The following is an 18,543-nucleotide window of genomic DNA, read 5'->3' on the forward strand; positions in this document are numbered from 1 at the left end:
CCACTATCAACATCAACATCTCCCTCGCCATTATCATCTGCTGTAATTACCTCAACAAGCGTTAATTGTAATAATCGTAATTTACTTAATTGTAGTAGTAAATTAAGTTCAGATTCTGGTTCATCTGAGGATGAATTCAACCTTAGTAACATTAAGAGTAACGGTGGTAAGAAAAGATCCTCTTTCCACCAGCGTCTTCTTGCCCTTCACAAATCTCGAAGACAGAAAAAAAGAGGTAAGAAATTAACTAATTGTTGCAAGTAATTTAATTCTAATTGTAAAATTTGTTTTTCTTTTTTCTTTCGTAGCTTCTGATTGTTACATGGGAATGGGATTTCTGCCTAAAATTAGAGCCTCAATTGTTGATAGACTTGATTTTTATCATCGATTTGGGGACAAGGAACAAGAAGCCTTAACATCATTCAATTTTCTCAATGATCTTCCAATATCATCATCATCATCTTCTTCATCTTTATCATCATCAACCACCAACCACTCAATTAATAAATCATCAACTTCCACTTGCTTGATTCTATCAACTGATTGTAATTTTGTCCAAGAACAAAAATTGTTACTTCGCTGTTACCTTAATTCATTTCAACCATTAACTACTTCGTCATCCTCATCATCTGATTTATCATCATCTTACACACAACCACCACCTCCATTGGTATCTCACCCACCACCTTCATCATCTTCATCATCATCATTTAAATTATCACCTTACAAATGGCCTCAATCACCAATTAAATCAACATCATCTTCACCTCGATATCAACAATCAGTTGCAAACAATTATATTCTTAATCATGAATTAACCAAACGACCTGTTGGAGGAGTTAGTTAATTGTTCAACCATGAGAAAGATTAATTATCAAATTATCAATGATCAGTAATTATTTAATTAGAATAATAAAAAACAAAACTAAATCTTTTCAAGAGAAAACAATTAATTTTCAATTTGGTTAATAACTAATTTTCATCGTCATCATCATCTAATTATCACCAATGATTATTACTATTAAATTGATTTATTATCATTATTATTATTACTATTATTATTATTTACTAATTGTACATTTACAATTAAGCAAAGTTAATTGTATAATAATAACAAAATTAAATTATATTAATATTATTACAAATGAAAATCAACAAATTTGTGAACAAAAAAAAATGGTTAAGGTGACAATTTGATGACTAATTTAAATCTATTTATCTGATTGTAATTGTGAACTAAATTGCTACTCTCATTGTAATAGATTAACAGATTGTTAATTAATATTTTGTTAACAAAAAGATGAAACTAAATTGTGTATAATTGTGTCTGTTAATTGTAACAATCAACTTTAGGAGCGAACCCATGAAAGAAGCAGTTTAACCTTAATTATCAAAAGAAATTAAATCAACAATCAACTAATTATAAATATAAATGATGATTAAAACATATATATAAATGTATAAATACAAATGTACAATCAAATTAACTGTAATAATTAACACTCTGATTATTATTATATTACAATTAGACTCGAATCTCAATTTCATTGATTAGCCGTTCATCTAAATAATACAAACAGAATGAACAATTAACTGATTACAAAACAAAATCAATTGATTATCGCGTTAATTATAATTTAAACAGGTTCATTTAAATTGTTAGCTTTTAATTGTTGTATTTATAAATCAAGTACAATATTAAATTAGTCGCAAAGAAAATGATTAAACTTTCAGAGGACTAATTAGATTTAATTTGTTTACTAATCATTAAATTGATCAATTAAAGGGCAAGGATTATAATTTGTTTTTCCCATTGTGTAAAATGTGATTTACTTGATTGAATCAAATTGTCGACTTAATTGTTAACCTTAATTAACTCACAGAGATGAACATAAGAAAATGTTCAACGAGTTGGTTGTTAATTAGTTTCGTTGATTTGTTTTTGCTCCAGTTTTTTTTTTGATTCAGACAATTGTAAATCATTTTTAAAATGTTGAATTAATTGTTGGTGATTAACAATGAGAAAATTTTGGCAGAGAAACAATTAAATGAGAGAAATCAATCATCAAGGTTACAATTTGCTGAGATTTTATCCTTTTGATTGTTTTACAAGATGAAGAGTTTAAAAATATTATATATTACATATGTAAATATATATCGTTTTAGTTTATAATTGTAATTAAATTGTCAATTAGTTGATTAGTTAACTATTTTTCTTATTATTATCAAATTGTGTTAAATCAAAAACAGAATTGAGCATTTCTCTTTGTCCTTAATTATGGGTTTATCTTTTTCCTTTCCTTTCATTGAATTTTAATCCAGTTTCGAGAATTTTTTTTCGACAAAGACAATCAATTGATTGTTCCATCTCCAATCAACTGGATTAGTTTGTCAACAATTGTTATTAATTGTTACTCTTTTGTTCAGTTCACCAGAATTCATTCTGGTTAGAGTTTGGTTGTTTTTCTTCCGCATTCTTTTTCTTTATTTTTTTTCCTTTTCCTTCTGTATTATTATTTAAGGCAAGTCGATGATGATGATGATGATGGAACAGGAAGAGGAAATGATAAAGGTGAAGGTGGGAGAGAAAGGGTTACATTTAAGTCAATACAATGATGAGTTTTGATGATAAGGGAGACTAGCTTTTGTTTTGTTCCATGAGAAAACAATGTTAATATTGGAAGATGATGGTGATAATAATTGATCACAATGTAATCGAGAAACAATTAAGATAATTGTAAATCATCTTATTGTTAATCAAGAATAATCAAGATTATGGATTGAAGTTTATGGATTAATAACATTGTATCTAAATGAATGAATTTGTAACTCCACTTGAATTTTGATCAACAGAAAACTGAATGGTCACTATTGTGGTCATGGTTCGACAACTTGGTGACAATTAGGTAACAATTAAAGTTTCAATTGAATAGTTGGCTTTGTTTTTCGTGTCTCTTTCTTTTGATTTCCAGACATTTACTTTTTCTTCGTCTCGGTTTTGTATTTTTCGGATCGATTATTATGATTTAGGGTAATCGTGAATAAGGTTATTCCAATGATCAATTGCCATTGATCATAATTCACATGACATTTAATGATATCCAGTTTCATGTTGATTCTGAATAAATCTTCAGTTAAATTGCATTCTCATTTTGGTTGAACAATTAACGGATGGATGGATAAGATTTATTCATCTTGTGTGTGTAATTAAAGATGATTGACTTGACAATTTGATAATTTAGTTTCTCTTGTCCACTTTATGGATTAATTGTCTTTCTTTGATCTTCAAAGTCGTGGATTTGTGATGATCACCAGTAAGGGTTAATGTCTTCAGAGATCCATGAGTCTCTCAGAGCTTCCAATGAGGTGAGACGAGCATGTTGATTGACAATCAGTAATTTAGAAATGAAATTTTTAGCCTCACTGGACACAGTTGACCAATATTGATGGAGAAATTCAAATGAACCTTTCAAGATGAGGTCAAAAAGTTCATCGTTATCATTGTTTTTACTAACAAACGGTGGATAACCACAGAGTAAAATATAAGCGATAACACCGACCGCCCAAACGTCCACCTTGAAATCGTAACCCGTTTCAGCTAAAATTTCGGGTGCCACATAAATCGGTGTACCACAGACCTCGTATAACTTTTGACCTGGAAGGATTTTAACGGCAAGTCCAAAGTCCGCTAATTTAATGAACATTTACCATCTTTCTTGGATGAGACAAGTAAGTTTTCAGGCTTAATGTCACGATGACAGATATTCATTGAGTGCAGGTAAGCGAGAGCTTGGAGTAGATTGGTCACCATCCTCAGGCCTCCTTTTCACTGTACCTGTAATTTGATCAACAATTAAAGATAATCATTAGAATCGTGATATTATCAATATTCATTAGGGAGATTAAAAACTCTTCAACGGGTTTTCCTTATTTTTCAGGTTCGATTCAAGAAAAACACAACTAATCGTAAGGAAATTGTTGTTTAATTGTCAAAATCGAAAAGTAATTGACTTTTTTTTGTTTCTCTTCGTAATGTAAGAGGCCTGAAAGAGTCGAGGTTAATGATTGATTGAAAATTGATCATTTAAGAATTTAATTTAATGACAATTTAAAATAATCAATCAAGGTGATGGAGAAATCAACAATTGCGAGAATGATTAAATTGTCATTGGATTATTAGTATTAGATGAAAGAAAGAGACTTGATTATTATTAGAAACAATGAGTTAATCATTTTCAAACTATGAAATCTAATTAAATTGTTATTGTTAATGATTAGAGGAAATGATAATAAATTAATAACCTTGATCATCATGATGATAATGATGATGGTTATTGTTGATATTATAAAAGTAATACTTTTTTTCTTGATTGTATTGGTATGAATATGAAGTTAATTGTTAGGATAGAGAAACGTTGATAATCAATATTAATAGTTTAAGGTTGATTAAAATGGTTAAGCTAAATTAGGAGGTTACGCTCCTACGCTTAATCATGATGATTATTATGATTATTGTGATAATTAAGCAAACCATTGATGATCAAGTTTCTGTTTGATGATTCAATGATTGTAAATTAAGTCAAATTTCAAGTATTTTGTTTTTTCATGGACATCATCATGGTTGTCATTATCAATAGATAAACAATTAAAAAAATTGAAATCATGATAATCAAGTTAATTAGGATGATTATGATTGAGAAGGGAAAATAAATTGGGTCAATTCAGAAGCCTTAATTTGTTGACATTTTGATTGGTTGAAGATGTTAATCAATGATGAGGATAATCAAGATGAAGATGAATTAAAATTATAAATACTGTTAAATGGTAACGATTATAATCATTTTTAAATATCAACTAATAACTAAAGTTAATTATGATTGATTTAGTTACGTAAATTACGTTTCATTAAATTACTGACCAGTTACCTGAATTAAGTTTCATGGTTAAGACTCTAAATTGTTAAGTTTTTTTTATATTTCTTGTTTTGATTGTCAACAATTAACAAGAAAAAAAAGTTTATCAAGTTAATTATTGTGATGAAATGAAGATGATGATAATCATTAGAAAGGTAAATTGATTAAGAAAAAATAAATTAGAACAGATTAATTGATTAATTGAGTAAATTAGAGTGAAAAAAAAGGTAAAGATCATAACAATTAACTATCAAGTATTAGATTTCCTCAATTAACAATGATTAATTTATAACCATGATACAAAGTATCAAATTAATTTAAATTGTCAGGATAGTAATTGTTTGATTTGTTACCATTGATGATAAAATCAATTGTGTAGATGATTAAACTGTTAATTAAATTAAACAATAAACGGTAAAAACATTAATGAAACAGTAACAATTAAAGGTCATATAAATCAATGAGAAACAAAAAAAGTGAAGGTGAATCAAATGAAACCTTGTTATCATCAATTAAGATAATAAATCAAACAATTATAAAGATTGATCATTTTCAAGTGATAATACAAATTGTTAGTTAATTGTTCATCTGAACAATTAACCAAAAAAGTAACTTGAACAACTCGATCAACAAAACAAAACAAAACAAAAACAAGCTCAAGTTAAAGTGATTGGGTGAATAATAATCATCAATCTCCTTAATTGATGAAAGGTGATACAATTAAATTAGCAAAGTGATTAACCAAATCTCCAATCAGTTAATTGTTCAATTGTTTAACTGATACTTACATATTTTTAGAGGTAATTGCATCATATAAATCACCACCGGCTACCAATTCCATGACTAGATACATTTCATTGGGAAAATCATAATCTTCAATCAATTGTATGATAAATGGATGATTAATTTTCCTTAAAATTGCCACTTCCGATTTGGACACTTCGGACCCTCGACATTTACTCTTGTTAATTATTTTCATTGCATATTTAACGTTATTACATCGATTGGTACATTCGTGGACAACGGCGAAATTACCATCGCCAATTATATTACCCACTGAGTATTTACGATTAATTTCACGAGGAAATAATAAACTCAACGTGGATGAATAATGATTACTACTTGGTGAACAATCAAGATAATTGTTACTTGACGTAATCTTATTATTATTATTATTGTTGTTATTGTTATTATGGTGATTATTATTATTACTTGAGACAAGTTTAGCACAGTTAATTGTTGAATTAATTCGTCTGGGAAGTTGAGTTAATCCTTGAAGAATTGGTATTCTACTGAATTTAATTGAAGGTGTTGATGTTTTCCTCTTGGTGTTTTTATCATTATTTATATTATCACAATTATTGTTGTTGTTGTTGTGATGATTTGATTTGTGATGATGGTGATGATGATGATGATGCTTTTGATTAGTCCTGTTAGTTGATTTCAATGGATCCTGATAGACAATATTACCATCACTGGCTCGTAAGGTGTTGTTGTTGTTGTGGTTGTTGTTGTGGTTGTTTGTGTGTTTGCGGTTTGGTGATTGTTTAATTTTATCTTTGGAGGTTGAAGTTGATGATGATGATGATGTTTTATGTTTCGATGAATTTTGTGATTGACCATATGAGATGTTATTTTCACCTAGATAATTAATATTATTTGAACTAATTCCACCAATACTATTACGATTAGATGATGAGGTTGTTGTATTGGTTGAGGTATTTCGTCGAACTGGATAATCACGTTGATTGTTGTATTCATTTAGAGACACTCGAGAGGAACTCATTGGTATTAATGTTGAATTGTTGTTTAGATATTTTCGTTGGTAGGAAAATTGTTGATTTGAATAATTGTTGTTGTTGGTATTGGTCATTGTTGATGTTGTTGTTGATGAAACTGGATCATAAATATCAGGTGTAAATACATCATTTTCTAGACTTAAATCTCTTAGATTAACATTTTCCAGCCAAACTGATGAACTTGAACTGGATGAAAGTGATGATGATGAATCAATTTCTTGCGATGTTGATACAGTTTTGTTGTTGATAGATGTTGATGGTGATGAAATAATTGTATTTGATTGTCGTGAGATTGATTTTATTGGTGATGAAGTTGATGATGTTGACGTTATCGTCGGATCGTTAATATTATTGTATCGCCTGTTGTTGTTGGTTGCCAATGTTACTATTGTTGATGGTATTGTTGATGATGATGTTGATGCTGTTGTTGATAGGGAGACGTTACCTTTACCTAGGAGAAAACGTCCAAAGTGAATGTTGTTACACTCTTCCGGGTGAATATCAAAATCTTGATTGTTACGTTTATCACTTGCCGATACAATAAATATGTCTTGATTGCTGAAAAAATCTTTCAATTTGGTTACCTTTTTACCATTTAAGTGATAAACGCGTCTTATTGGGGTAAACAAGGTTTTACTTTTGGCTTGAATATCGGTGAGTAGTTGATCGTAGGAGTGAACTGATCGTTTGTTGAGTAACAATTTAATCACTTCTCGAGGTTTAGGACCATTAATAATTATATTAACCAATTTGGGTCGGATAAATTCATTTGTTGGCGACCCTGATGATTGTTGATTATGAGGATTAAATGGTGATGAAGCCATTGTTTTGATTCGTTGATCAGCAGCCGTACAAGAAGTTGATTTAGATAATTGGTTAAATCCTCCAATTCCTCCACCAGCAGGACAATCAAAACCTTGACTGATTGAACCATAATCCAAATCAATAAAGTTATCATTAGATGAGCAAATATAAATATGATTATCTTTAAACTCATCCAGTGATTCCAATTTGTTTCGAGATAATTTATCATCCATTGAATAAGAGTAAATATATTGAACTCCTTTAGGTAGATTAACGTCTTTAATTAATCTATTTAAATCTTCTAATAGAACATCAAAACAACGAATCCTTTCGGTACACAGACAATAACGAATCCCACGGAAAAATCGATTCCCATTGATCATAAATTTAAGACGTTTGCCTTTTCTCTCAATACTTAATAACTCAATTCTTTTCGCTCGATTATTATTAGAAACGGAAGTTGATTCACTTTTAGAAATTGGTGTCAACTGATTATTTGAACTTGTTGAATGTTCCAATGAGGAATCTTCAGTCTCTCTATCAGCTTCAATCAAAGTTTTCATGGTTGTACAGGGGAGCTTTTTTCTTCTCTCTCTCTCTCTCTATCTCTCACTCACTCTATTTGAACAGGTTAGTATTTGAAGGTGATGATGATGATGATGATGACGAGATAAATACTAGTGTTGCTAAGAATAAGCAATTGATGAAATTAATTAAAAGGCGAGATGAGAAAAGGCAATGTATTAATTATCCACTGATTTTAGCCACTTTACAGGAAGGAAAAAGTGAAATGGGATAAATAAGATTTCAAGTCTTAAGATGATGACGAAGCTAAAAAAGAGATGAGAAAATATTGGTGAAAATCACTGATTATCACTTGATTGAAATGTCAATTGATCTAATTTTATGGTTAAATACAATTGAGAACGATGTAGAAATTTAGAGAAGTGCACTGGATTGGTAATTTATATTGACACAAATAGACACACAGAAAGATGTTGTTGTTGTTGATGACGATGATAAAATATACACAGAGAGAGAGTGTGTGAGTTGGTGAAGTTGTTGGGTAGATTGATAAATCTGGTGGTTTGTCTTTGTTTTAACACAATTTGTTTATATTCACAGAATCAAATCAACGCACAATCCAATTGTACGGTTACCATTACCAAGGACAACATTCCTACACATATAAATATAAATACATTTATATATATATATGAATACCACACAGATTAAATGAGCTCCATAGATACGAGAGTTTATAAAATGAACCAAGAAAATAAAATAAACATCAACCTCCAATGTCTTTGGAAAGCTTTTCACTGGATTTTGTTAATTTCTTATTCTTTTTTTATCCTTTCAGATTTTCCATGATATTCACCACATGATGATTATTCCTTAATCTTTATCAACTCATCATATTTTATCTGGTTCCATGGTGGTTGTAATGTTCCCTTCACTTTAACGTTATCATAGTTTTCCATCAACACCATTTAGCTTTTTTCTTTTCTTTACTTTTGGTTATTTTTTTCTTCTTCTCTTCTCAATGTTTCTTTTACCGGTTTTTTCTCTTTCTTTTCCTTTAGTATTTAACAAGTTCCTCTGTAAATTGTTGTTGTTGTTTTCTCTTATAGAATCCAAAGACCGCCTAAAAAAGACCAAAGTCTTTGATCGAGTTGTTGGTGTGTATCCACCAAAGAACAGGAAAAAAAAAGGATGAGTGAGTTGGTTGGAGAAAAGAGTGTGTGAGTGTCTCTTTTCAGATGAATGTTTATTATCCACTTTCACTTAGAAAATTGGGAGAAGAAAATGATTAACTCTAAAAGAGAGAAAGAAAAAGAAAAAGAATAATCAGTTAATTAATTTCACGTTGAGAATTCAAACTGAGAATAGAATAGAGAAAAAGAAGAAAACAAAAAGTGATGAATAAAAAAAGGAAGATGATTAAGAGATGAACACATAATACAGAAAATACAACAAACAGGTTACCTGAAGATCTTAATGACCGGTAAATAGCATGGTAACAACATCCAAAAGCTGAAATATACAAATAGAGAAGAGAAAAAAATTGATTAGAGAAACAAATTAAACAGAATCAACAACAATTAAATAACAGTTATAATGTTACGTTGATAAGATTGTGGTGATAATAGATTAGTGATCATATGTTGATGTTAATAAACAGTAATAAAAGATCAAGAGGAAGAGAAGGAGAGAGAAGGGGAGAGAGAGAGAGAGAGAGTATGAAGATTATAACAGGAAATCAAAATGAGAAACAAGATTAAAGGTTAATTATTGAAGATCTTTAAGAACACTAATGATGTTGAGACTAATCTGTATTGTGAATTTGGAAACAACAACAATGAGAATACAAATATAATCAGACAGATGAGTTTATGTCTTTTCAAGAGAAAAGAACAGAAGAAAAGAGAGAGAGAGAACAAAAAATATTCTCTTTAGAAGGATAAGGACATCGCTCTCTTTTCTCTATCTTCTTCTTCTTCAGGCTTAAGCATGATGATGATGATGATCTTCACCATTTCTCTCTCTCTCTCTCCTTTATCATCAACAAATCCAAATGTTGATGATATTTTAATGGTTCCATATACAAATAAATCTCATCATGTTACTATAAACATGCAAGTAAAAGCTGGACACAATTAATTAAATTATTATTACACTCAGGTAGGTAGAAGAAGATGAAGATGATGAAGATGATGATGAGTCGTGTATCTTTTTCTTCATCATCAGTGTTGCTTGATGATGATGTTTGTAAGTTTGTTTTCGCATTGTTATTGTGACCCTTAGGGTCGGAAAAGAAAAAGAAAATAAAAGATATTCTTATATTTCCATTTTCTTTCAAACAATTTGATGGCCCAATTTTAGTAATAAACTCTCACCATCATAATCATCATCTTATTATCAACAATAAGAAAAAAGAGAAGATGATTCTCACTCTATAATTATATGATAATCAAATTGAAATGAATAAATTGTTCCAATAAAACACCATGAAAATCATGAATAACTTAGAGAGAGAGAGAGGAAACAATAATCTCAATGGTAACATCACATAGTAGAATCATGAAAACGGTAACACAACAGTTTGAGGTTTAAATTAACATTTTTTCATCTAAATGATGATGAAGATGATGAAAGAATAGAATTGTGATAAAAAAAAGTGAATCAACACCAACAGATTCTCAATTTAGATTCATCATAATTTGGCTAAAATCCACAAGAAGAGACAATCAGGTTAACACATACACCAAATGGAGAGAAGAAGAAAACAATTGATGTTGTTAATTTTGGTAGAAAAAGAAAATTGTATTCCTTTTTCTATATCAACAATTAATCTTCATACACTAATCATGTAGACACATTATCGGCTTAAAACCATAATAACAATTTAAGGTGATTTAACAGATTATAGAATCGGTTTGATTGGATTTCCTTTCTCTCTCGGATTGTTTTCCTCCATCAAATTGTGTTGATTGTATTTTGCTTCATGTCAATTTAATGATCTTGTGAACATCATAATCATCAACATGATCGTGTTACCGTTAGATTTACAGTACAATAACCAACACAATTTGAATAACAGGTAATCACAAACGTATAATAACTTATATTTAGCAAGAAATTCACAAATTAATCTTTACTATTACAATTAATTGAAAGCCCGGCAGGTTAATCAAGGTTCCAGCTTTTGGGAATCTACTCTTGTATTAATATCACCATTTAGTTTAACATCAACATAAACATGAAAACAGAATTTGGGGAGAAATAAAAAAACACGTTAATTAACTAACCATTTTTAAAGTGTTGATCGATGTTTAATTGATTGTGATAGAGAGGAAAAGGTGAAGATGATGAATTAAAGTGATGAAGATAAAAAAAGGTCATCCATTTGTGTTTTGCTTGTGAGCAATTGCTTGTTACTGGTTTGTTGTTGTTTCTTGTTCAGGGTTATAAATATGAGGAGATATTTTTGTTTATTGTTTTGTTGATTCAGTTAATTGGTTGATTTTTAATCGTATTGGAGATTGATGATCATGTTAATCAATTTCCAGGATAATTAAGGTAAAGATGAGATTCACAATTACAAGAAGAAGAATATTATAAAAAGACTTTGAGGTAAATAAGAGAAAGAGAAAAAAATAGATGACATTTTTATCTTTCTTTCTACTCTCTTTTCTACATTATGAGAGATTCGGGAAGAAAAAGAAACAGCTCACTCGGTTTAGTCTCTTTTCTTTATCTTCTCTTTCTTTTTTTCTCTTTCTATTTTGTTTCTTCTTCTTCTTCTTCTTCTTCATGAGTTCACAATTCAAATGAATAGAGTTTCAAATACTCTTTTGGGATTGGTAATCAATCGTAACAATCGATGATTAATTGAGTTTTCTTATTATGAATAATTGTGTTTATTATTTTCTGATGAAAATGATGAAACATTTTGGTGTTAAATTGGGAAAGGAAAAAATTACATTTGTTTTTTTTTTGCTTTTTCGAGTTTGAATGTTGTTGTTGTTGTTGTGGTGGTGGTGACGATTTAAACAACGATACGAGGAGCGATTTGCATTGACATTAATTCTTGAAATAAAAGTTTACAAGCATAAGGTAGTCTGACTTGAGAGATTTGAGTTTTGTTGCGACAATTTTTACATTCGAATGTATTGTTACGGAGATTAGCGATACAGATTAGGCCACATAAGTTGCATACGTGAACTCGATATGGATCGGAAACCTCGAAAAGACGTTCTCTCAAAAATTGAGCTGCTCCATGAGCGATTTGACAATCACGTTCCATTTCACCGAAACGTAAACCTCCATCTCTTGCACGACCTTCCATCGGTTGTCGTACTAAAATTTGAACAGGACCTCGAGCTCGGGAATGAATCTTATCGTCTACCATGTGTTTAAGACGCTGATAATAAGTTGGTCCTAAGAAAATTTGAGCATTTACTTTACGACCAGTATAACCATTAAACATCACTTCGTAACCTCTTAAATGATATTATCATTATGATAACCATCCCAATATTCCCAAAGAGTAAAAACCAAGAGAGAGATGGAAAAACTATGAGGTAACATTCCTTTGGTGTCGCGAGATGGAGCCACTAGTACAGTGGTCACACTTATCGCAATTTTTTTTTGAAAGCCGCCACCTAGTGTTTCGTAGTTATTTAGGTAAATCTCTCACAGTTGGTGTGCTAATTAGAGATGAGTAAAGGGTTAACATCAAGCCCCTTGTCTAAATAACACACTGATCTTGCGATAAGTTTGATGACCACTGTAGATTTGTGTTCTGCATTGACTGACATTGGCTCCATCTCGCGACAAACTGAGCGGTTAGTTCAGTGCCCTACGGGCCTCCAAGTAACACTGAACTTAATGTATATAACATTAGCCACTGTTTAATAGCCAATAGTTTTTCTGTGCTGTCTCTATCTCCACTCTTTGCATATTCCTAAGAGAACAAAACAAAACAAAAATTATAAAATCATCTCTTGATGGAAAATGGAGACAAAATAAAATCTACACTTACGGCAAGAAGCTCGGAAATTTTTTGGACATTTACTGTATCGTTGAAAGGAGTTGCATCACCAATTTCCCCTTTGTTGGCTGATACTTTTCCTTGGAGACATTCAATCAAGTGACCAATGGTCATACGAGATGGAATAGCGTGAGGATTGATAATAATATCTGGTGTAATACCTTCACAAGTGAAAGGCATATCTTCTTGCCTGGAAAATAAATAATAAATTAGATTAGAATTGATTTTTTCTCAAATTGATCAACATTAAATTGTTCGTTATTTTTACCTGTAAGGAATACCACAAGTTCCCTTTTGTCCGTGACGAGAGGCAAATTTGTCACCAATTTGTGGTATTCTAACTGATCGTACTCTTATTTTACAAAATTTGTAACCATCATTGTTAATTGTGATCATCACTTGATCAACAATACCGGTTTCACTATTACGAAGGAAAGTTGATGCATCTCTTTTAACAAACTTTTTGGTCGTTGCTTCGAGTTCATCTTCGTTTTCAGGTAATAAAACTGTTTTACCGATAATAACATCGTCACCTGACACTCTGCTACCTGGGGCAATTATATGTTTACTAAATATATAATAAATAATAATATATATTATATTATTCGAGCCATCGCCAGACTGGGTAGCATGCGAATCCTTGATTGTATTCCTCAGGTATGAAAGATATTCAATGGACGATAATGAAATCCTTTCAAATGACCTTGAAAAACGTTCTTTCACCAATAACTTAAATGATCGTCATTTATATTGCAGGTCAATGTCGATGTGCTTTAATTACGAGGGTTTAGTTTTGAGATTCACGATCAACCAGGCAAGCAAATTGTTCCTGAAAATCAAGATGCTACCTAGAGAAATCACAACCAAATCAATTAATCTTTCCAGTGAGATTGTAAATCATCAATTATTATTATTAACTAAGGAAAAGATGTTAATGAAAAGCCAAAAATTACTAAATTGTCTTGGTAAACAATAAAATTAAAAAGATTGTAATTTGCTTCCGATTAACCCAATTTCATTTCTTTTTCCTAATATTTAAGTTAATCTCTCATCCATGATGACGATGATGACGATGAGCAATCTAATTACTCTGGAAAGAAATTTAATAATAAGATAATGTTTAATAATAGAGAAAAGTTTGTTGGCTTGATTGTTACGGTTAAATTTAATTCCTTTGAATAATTTGTTTGTTTAAATAATAATGACAAATGATGATCATGATGATTGAAATGACATGGATGAGATTATGATGAAAGAAACTTTTTTAGGACAATTCAGGTTAATTAAATTAATATCGGGAAGAGAAAACAATTGAGATTTGTTGATTGTTTCTATACATTGTTAGGATTTAATTGTTGATTCATTTCCTTGGTTTCATGATTGCAATTGGCTCCTTGATCTTACTACATTTGTATTTGAAACATTTACCAGGATTATCCTTCCCGTAAATTGCTGCTGATTTAAGAGTTTCCTTGAATTTGATGCTCACAAATTGATTACTCAAAATGTGACTTAAAATGCTGAATGAAATGATTAACAGGAAAAATGATTAGTTAATGAGAATTTTTTTTCTTTCTCGAAACAATTAAAACATTAACTTACATCGATGTTACCGAACGATCTAAGATCGGTGCTTCTCGGTTATTTGGGTCACTAAATTCGCACCCAAGTCGTTCGAGGCAATGGTCACTCGATGATAAAAGTCCATCACATTGTAAGTAATTCGCCATCGCTTGGTCTCTATCCTTCTCGTTAAAATGAACCTTTTGAAGGAAATCAGCGACAATCTAATTGTAGGAGGAAGAGGAAACAGTTAAACGAATATTATTTCAATTGTAATTCTACTTTAACTCGTTTATTACCTTTAATTGTTGATTTGTATTTTCCATTTTACTCCAATCGTTATTGATTGCTGATGTTGTCTCATTGTCACTTTTTCCCTCTTTCATTTTGGTTATATTTTGTTTGGTTAAATCGATTAATGGAATTACATTTGGTTCCTCCATTAGAGTGAAATCACTTGTTGGAAGAGTTAAATTAAATTGTGATGATTGATCACGTTTTCGACGACGTTTTCTTCCTGCAGCGATTGTCGCTGTCACCGGGATAATCATCGGAGTGAACAGGTAACTTAACATTGGTGCTAAAACAAGGGGTAAAGTTGCTAAAAGTAGTCCACCGGGACCAAGTCCTGTTTTAACAAAGGTTAAATATGATAAGAAACAATAAGAATCATAGTAATAGGTGATCGTTCATGGGATGGGAAAAAGTTTCAAATGATTGATTGAATTACCTGTTCGTTGAGTACTTTTACTCCCAGTAATTGCTGGGGGTGCGATAAATGGCTGCTCTGAACTTGCGGCTGTGGCATGTAAGCTACTCGAGGAAGGAACTGGATTAGGTCCATAGAAATATTGACCACGAAACTCAACAATCTCTGGCCGATTAAGGTAACCATAGACGGCACTTTCTGTAGTTCGTCCAGGAGTTGATGCTGATGGATACATTGTTGAATGGCGATCACGAACTGGATAAAGAGAGAGAGAGAAAGAGAAACGATTTTAGTTAATCAGCCGATTTTTTATGTTTAAGAGTTACAATTAACACTCACAATGTTTCATCCGTTTAATTGAGCCCATTCTAGATGGTCCAGGGGCTCGACTATGGGTCACTGAATACGCAGCCACAGGGACGAAGACGCTTTTCTGTGGAGATTGACCTCGTCTCTTGCTATATCGTGATGGATATCGGTGCCAACGATTATCATCATAATCCTCAGCTGGGTCGATATAAGGTGATGTATCTTGCTGATCAGAATCGTGACTCGAATTGGCCAAGAAATCGTACATATCTGCCATTTCCCCGATTATTACAACTTTCTTCTTATTTCCCAGACTTCGACCTCCATTTACAATAATCTATTGAACGATAGATCAATAATTCAATATAAATAAAAACCAAATTGCTTCAAATCCACAAACAATTAATAATAATAAACTTACATTGATAAAATATTGCGAAAATGTAATGGACACAATTATGTAGATTTTGATTAACTTGAGATAAATTGGTTTGGTTGATTTTGCCATTACTTTATTGGCTAATTGTTGATAATAAAATTGATTTTAATCACTAAGAAAATGAATGGAAAACTATAGCAAAAAAGATTAATTAATTCTTGTAATCACTAGACTTAAATATGATGATTAACATGATTTGTCGTTGTTGTTGTTGATGTAATATCATAGTGACAATTTGGTAACAATTAACACAGAAATTGAAACATAATCTTAACCTAACCTCTTACTGATTTGATTGTAATTTGATTGCAACTTGAAAAAAAAACACTAAAACCAGAAATAAATTGGTTCCAATTGAGTTGGATTGTCTCATTGATGGTTAACAATAAGTCAACGGGGGAAATTAACAATTTAATTCTGGTTTCTTCCATTATCCACCGTCATTGTGGTGTAGCACAATTAACCCGCCTCTCTCTCTTTCCGTTAATTTGGTCAATGGTTACAACTCAATTAATTTTCATTATCATCAAAGAATCTTAATTATTACATAACAATTAATATTATTCCGATCAACTCACCTTTTGTTATCTTCCATCACCAACAATGAGAGTAACAAGATTAACCTGATAATCAAAGTGAATCAAATACTAGTGATTAGAATTAATTTAATTTACTCTTCAATCAATGATTAAATTTAGAAGAAAATTTGATAAACAATTAAATCCATATTCTGTTTACAAGTTAACTATTCTAATAGATTAATTAAGATCCAATCAATTCCTAACCAAACAATTAGCCGAATCCATTTCAATTGTTACGATAACATTTAATCAATTGTAACACTCAAGATCAGTATTAATATCAATCCTTTTGAAGGTAAAAAATCCTGATTGTTGATTTACAATTATCAAACACTCGTTGATTTAAATTTTTAACAATTTACCTTAATTGTGATAATTTAGGAAAAAAAGAGAATCAGAAAAAATTTCAATCTTTTTGTATCTTAACTTTTTTCTTGTCCTTTAAACGGTTCAGATGATTATGGTTACTTGATTCACGGACCATGAATATCATCATCATCTTCATCCCTTATCATCATTGTGTATCAGCCTCTCTCTCTCTCTCTCTCCTTGATTGTCATCATTATCATCATGACCAAGTTAACCATGTTAATCCATTCGCATTAATCCATGACCATCACAATGTTTTTTTTGCAACCAAAGATGAGAATCGTTTCTTTAAAATACTGAAAAACAATTAAGTTTAAAACTATTTTAACCTTTTCTTTTCATGACAATTATTGTACTAGAGATGATCTTGATTCTTACAATTAAACCTTCTACATCTAAATTGAGCTAATATTGCGAGAACAATTAAAAAGTGTATAATAGAAAAGTAGATTTATAATATATACAGAATATAAAGAAACGATAACATTTGAAATGATTTGTTTTTCTGCTTTCAAATTCATCAATAGGAGATGTGATGACGATAATACCCACAGAATTAATTGTCGATCTGGTTGATGATTTTTCTACCAAAATGATATTACATTTAAGTTTATCATTCACAATTATCAACATTATTTAGTGTGTGTATCATTACATATCAACTAAGACGACCTTTTTTTCCCACTTACCTTTTATCTCGTCGATTCCTATTGTTAAGGTCATCATGTTTACCGCTCACCTTTTACTGATCCTGCTGTTTTCCCGAAATCCTTCAGGCCTAACGGCTTCTCCTCCTCCTGGAATAACAGTATCTCTCTCTAATTGTGGACTCTTTTTAGATTAAGATTAAGATGATGATGATGATGAGAAAAAGAGAAAATAATTAAAACGAAACTGAGGAGAAAAAATTGTGACAATCTAAAAGGATGTAATCATATTCACCTCTTTTTTAATCAGAATTAAAGTCAATTGTTACGAAGGAGAAAAAAATGTTCAATCTAATTTTGTTTTCTTCTTCTATTTGTAAAGTAATTAACTTTAATCAACATTATCATCAGTATCATCATCTACTTTCAATCAATTCAATCAGTAAATTGTTCAATCAACTCTAATTAATCAACATCAATTTTCAACTTGTTTTCACATCATGTCAATTTTAACTCAATCATATTTACCTGATCAACTTATCAACATCGTTGCTTTTTGGAAACCTTTTAATTGTTAACAATTTAACTAAATTCTCGTGGTTCCAATGTGTTAATTATCAACTGGATTAACTTTGTAACCTTTTTAATTACAATTTTTGGGAGAAAATTTGTTTTTTTTTTCAATTCACTTTGTTGACTCTTTTCTGTTAATCCTCTTGATGGTTTTACTTATTATCGTCACTTGGGATTTAACCAATAACGATCTTAAATCTATTCTTTATTCTGGATTAACTGGATTGTAATTGTAGTTGATTAACTTTTCCAGGTATGGATTATGTTCTTCTACAATTAG

General features: G+C 30.6%; 3 protein-coding genes across 3 annotated transcripts; all 3 read right to left on the bottom strand.

Moving 5' to 3' along the window:
- Window positions 1-2,065: 2,065 nt before the first annotated feature.
- LOC128394032 (serine/threonine-protein kinase DCLK1-like) lies at window positions 2,066-11,278 on the bottom strand. Its single transcript, XM_053354270.1, is given in 6 exon segments — window positions 2,066-3,706; window positions 3,709-3,816; window positions 3,819-3,835; window positions 5,702-9,335; window positions 9,506-9,553; window positions 10,473-11,278. Coding segments are annotated over 4 exon segments (2,901 nt in total). The 5' UTR covers window positions 8,080-9,335; window positions 9,506-9,553; window positions 10,473-11,278; the 3' UTR covers window positions 2,066-3,308.
- A 71-nt stretch (window positions 11,279-11,349) lies between these two features.
- LOC128394123 (DNA-directed RNA polymerase II subunit RPB2-like) lies at window positions 11,350-14,092 on the bottom strand. The gene is made up of 4 exons (XM_053354391.1): window positions 14,083-14,092; window positions 13,342-13,789; window positions 13,049-13,263; window positions 11,350-12,535 (listed from the first exon to the last, which is right to left on the bottom strand). Exons 1-4 carry the CDS (start codon window positions 14,090-14,092, stop codon window positions 12,069-12,071), a joined length of 1,140 nt encoding a protein of 379 aa, XP_053210366.1. The 3' UTR covers window positions 11,350-12,068.
- A 132-nt stretch (window positions 14,093-14,224) lies between these two features.
- Window positions 14,225-16,683, bottom strand: LOC128394021 (uncharacterized). The gene is made up of 6 exons (XM_053354259.1): window positions 16,076-16,683; window positions 15,685-15,991; window positions 15,367-15,600; window positions 14,936-15,264; window positions 14,676-14,860; window positions 14,225-14,593 (listed from the first exon to the last, which is right to left on the bottom strand). Exons 1-6 carry the CDS (start codon window positions 16,160-16,162, stop codon window positions 14,434-14,436), a joined length of 1,302 nt encoding a protein of 433 aa, XP_053210234.1. The 5' UTR covers window positions 16,163-16,683; the 3' UTR covers window positions 14,225-14,433.
- Window positions 16,684-18,543: the final 1,860 nt, after the last annotated feature.

The sequence above is a fragment of the Panonychus citri genome, unplaced genomic scaffold, assembly GCF_014898815.1.
Source record: "Panonychus citri isolate SS breed McGregor unplaced genomic scaffold, ASM1489881v1 Contig00017, whole genome shotgun sequence".
Classification (NCBI taxonomy): domain Eukaryota; kingdom Metazoa; phylum Arthropoda; class Arachnida; order Trombidiformes; family Tetranychidae; genus Panonychus; species Panonychus citri.

Bases quoted from the DNA above. Each gene is read 5' to 3' on its own strand.
- LOC128394123 (XM_053354391.1), bottom strand. The intron at 13,264-13,341 runs GTAAAAATAACG...TTTATTTTCCAG, and splicing joins ACTTGTGGTATTCCTTACAG to GCAAGAAGATATGCCTTTCA. The intron at 12,536-13,048 runs TTTTGTCTCCAT...TATCATAATGAT, and splicing joins TGCCGTAAGTGTAGATTTTA to AATATCATTTAAGAGGTTAC.
- LOC128394021 (XM_053354259.1), bottom strand. From the start codon at position 16,162: ATGGCAAAATCAACCAAACCAATTTATCTCAAGTTAATCAAAATCTAC. The intron at 15,992-16,075 runs GTAAGTTTATTA...ATCGTTCAATAG, and splicing joins TTTCGCAATATTTTATCAAT to ATTATTGTAAATGGAGGTCG. The intron at 14,594-14,675 runs GTAAGTTAATGT...CATTTCATTCAG, and splicing joins GATCGTTCGGTAACATCGAT to CATTTTAAGTCACATTTTGA.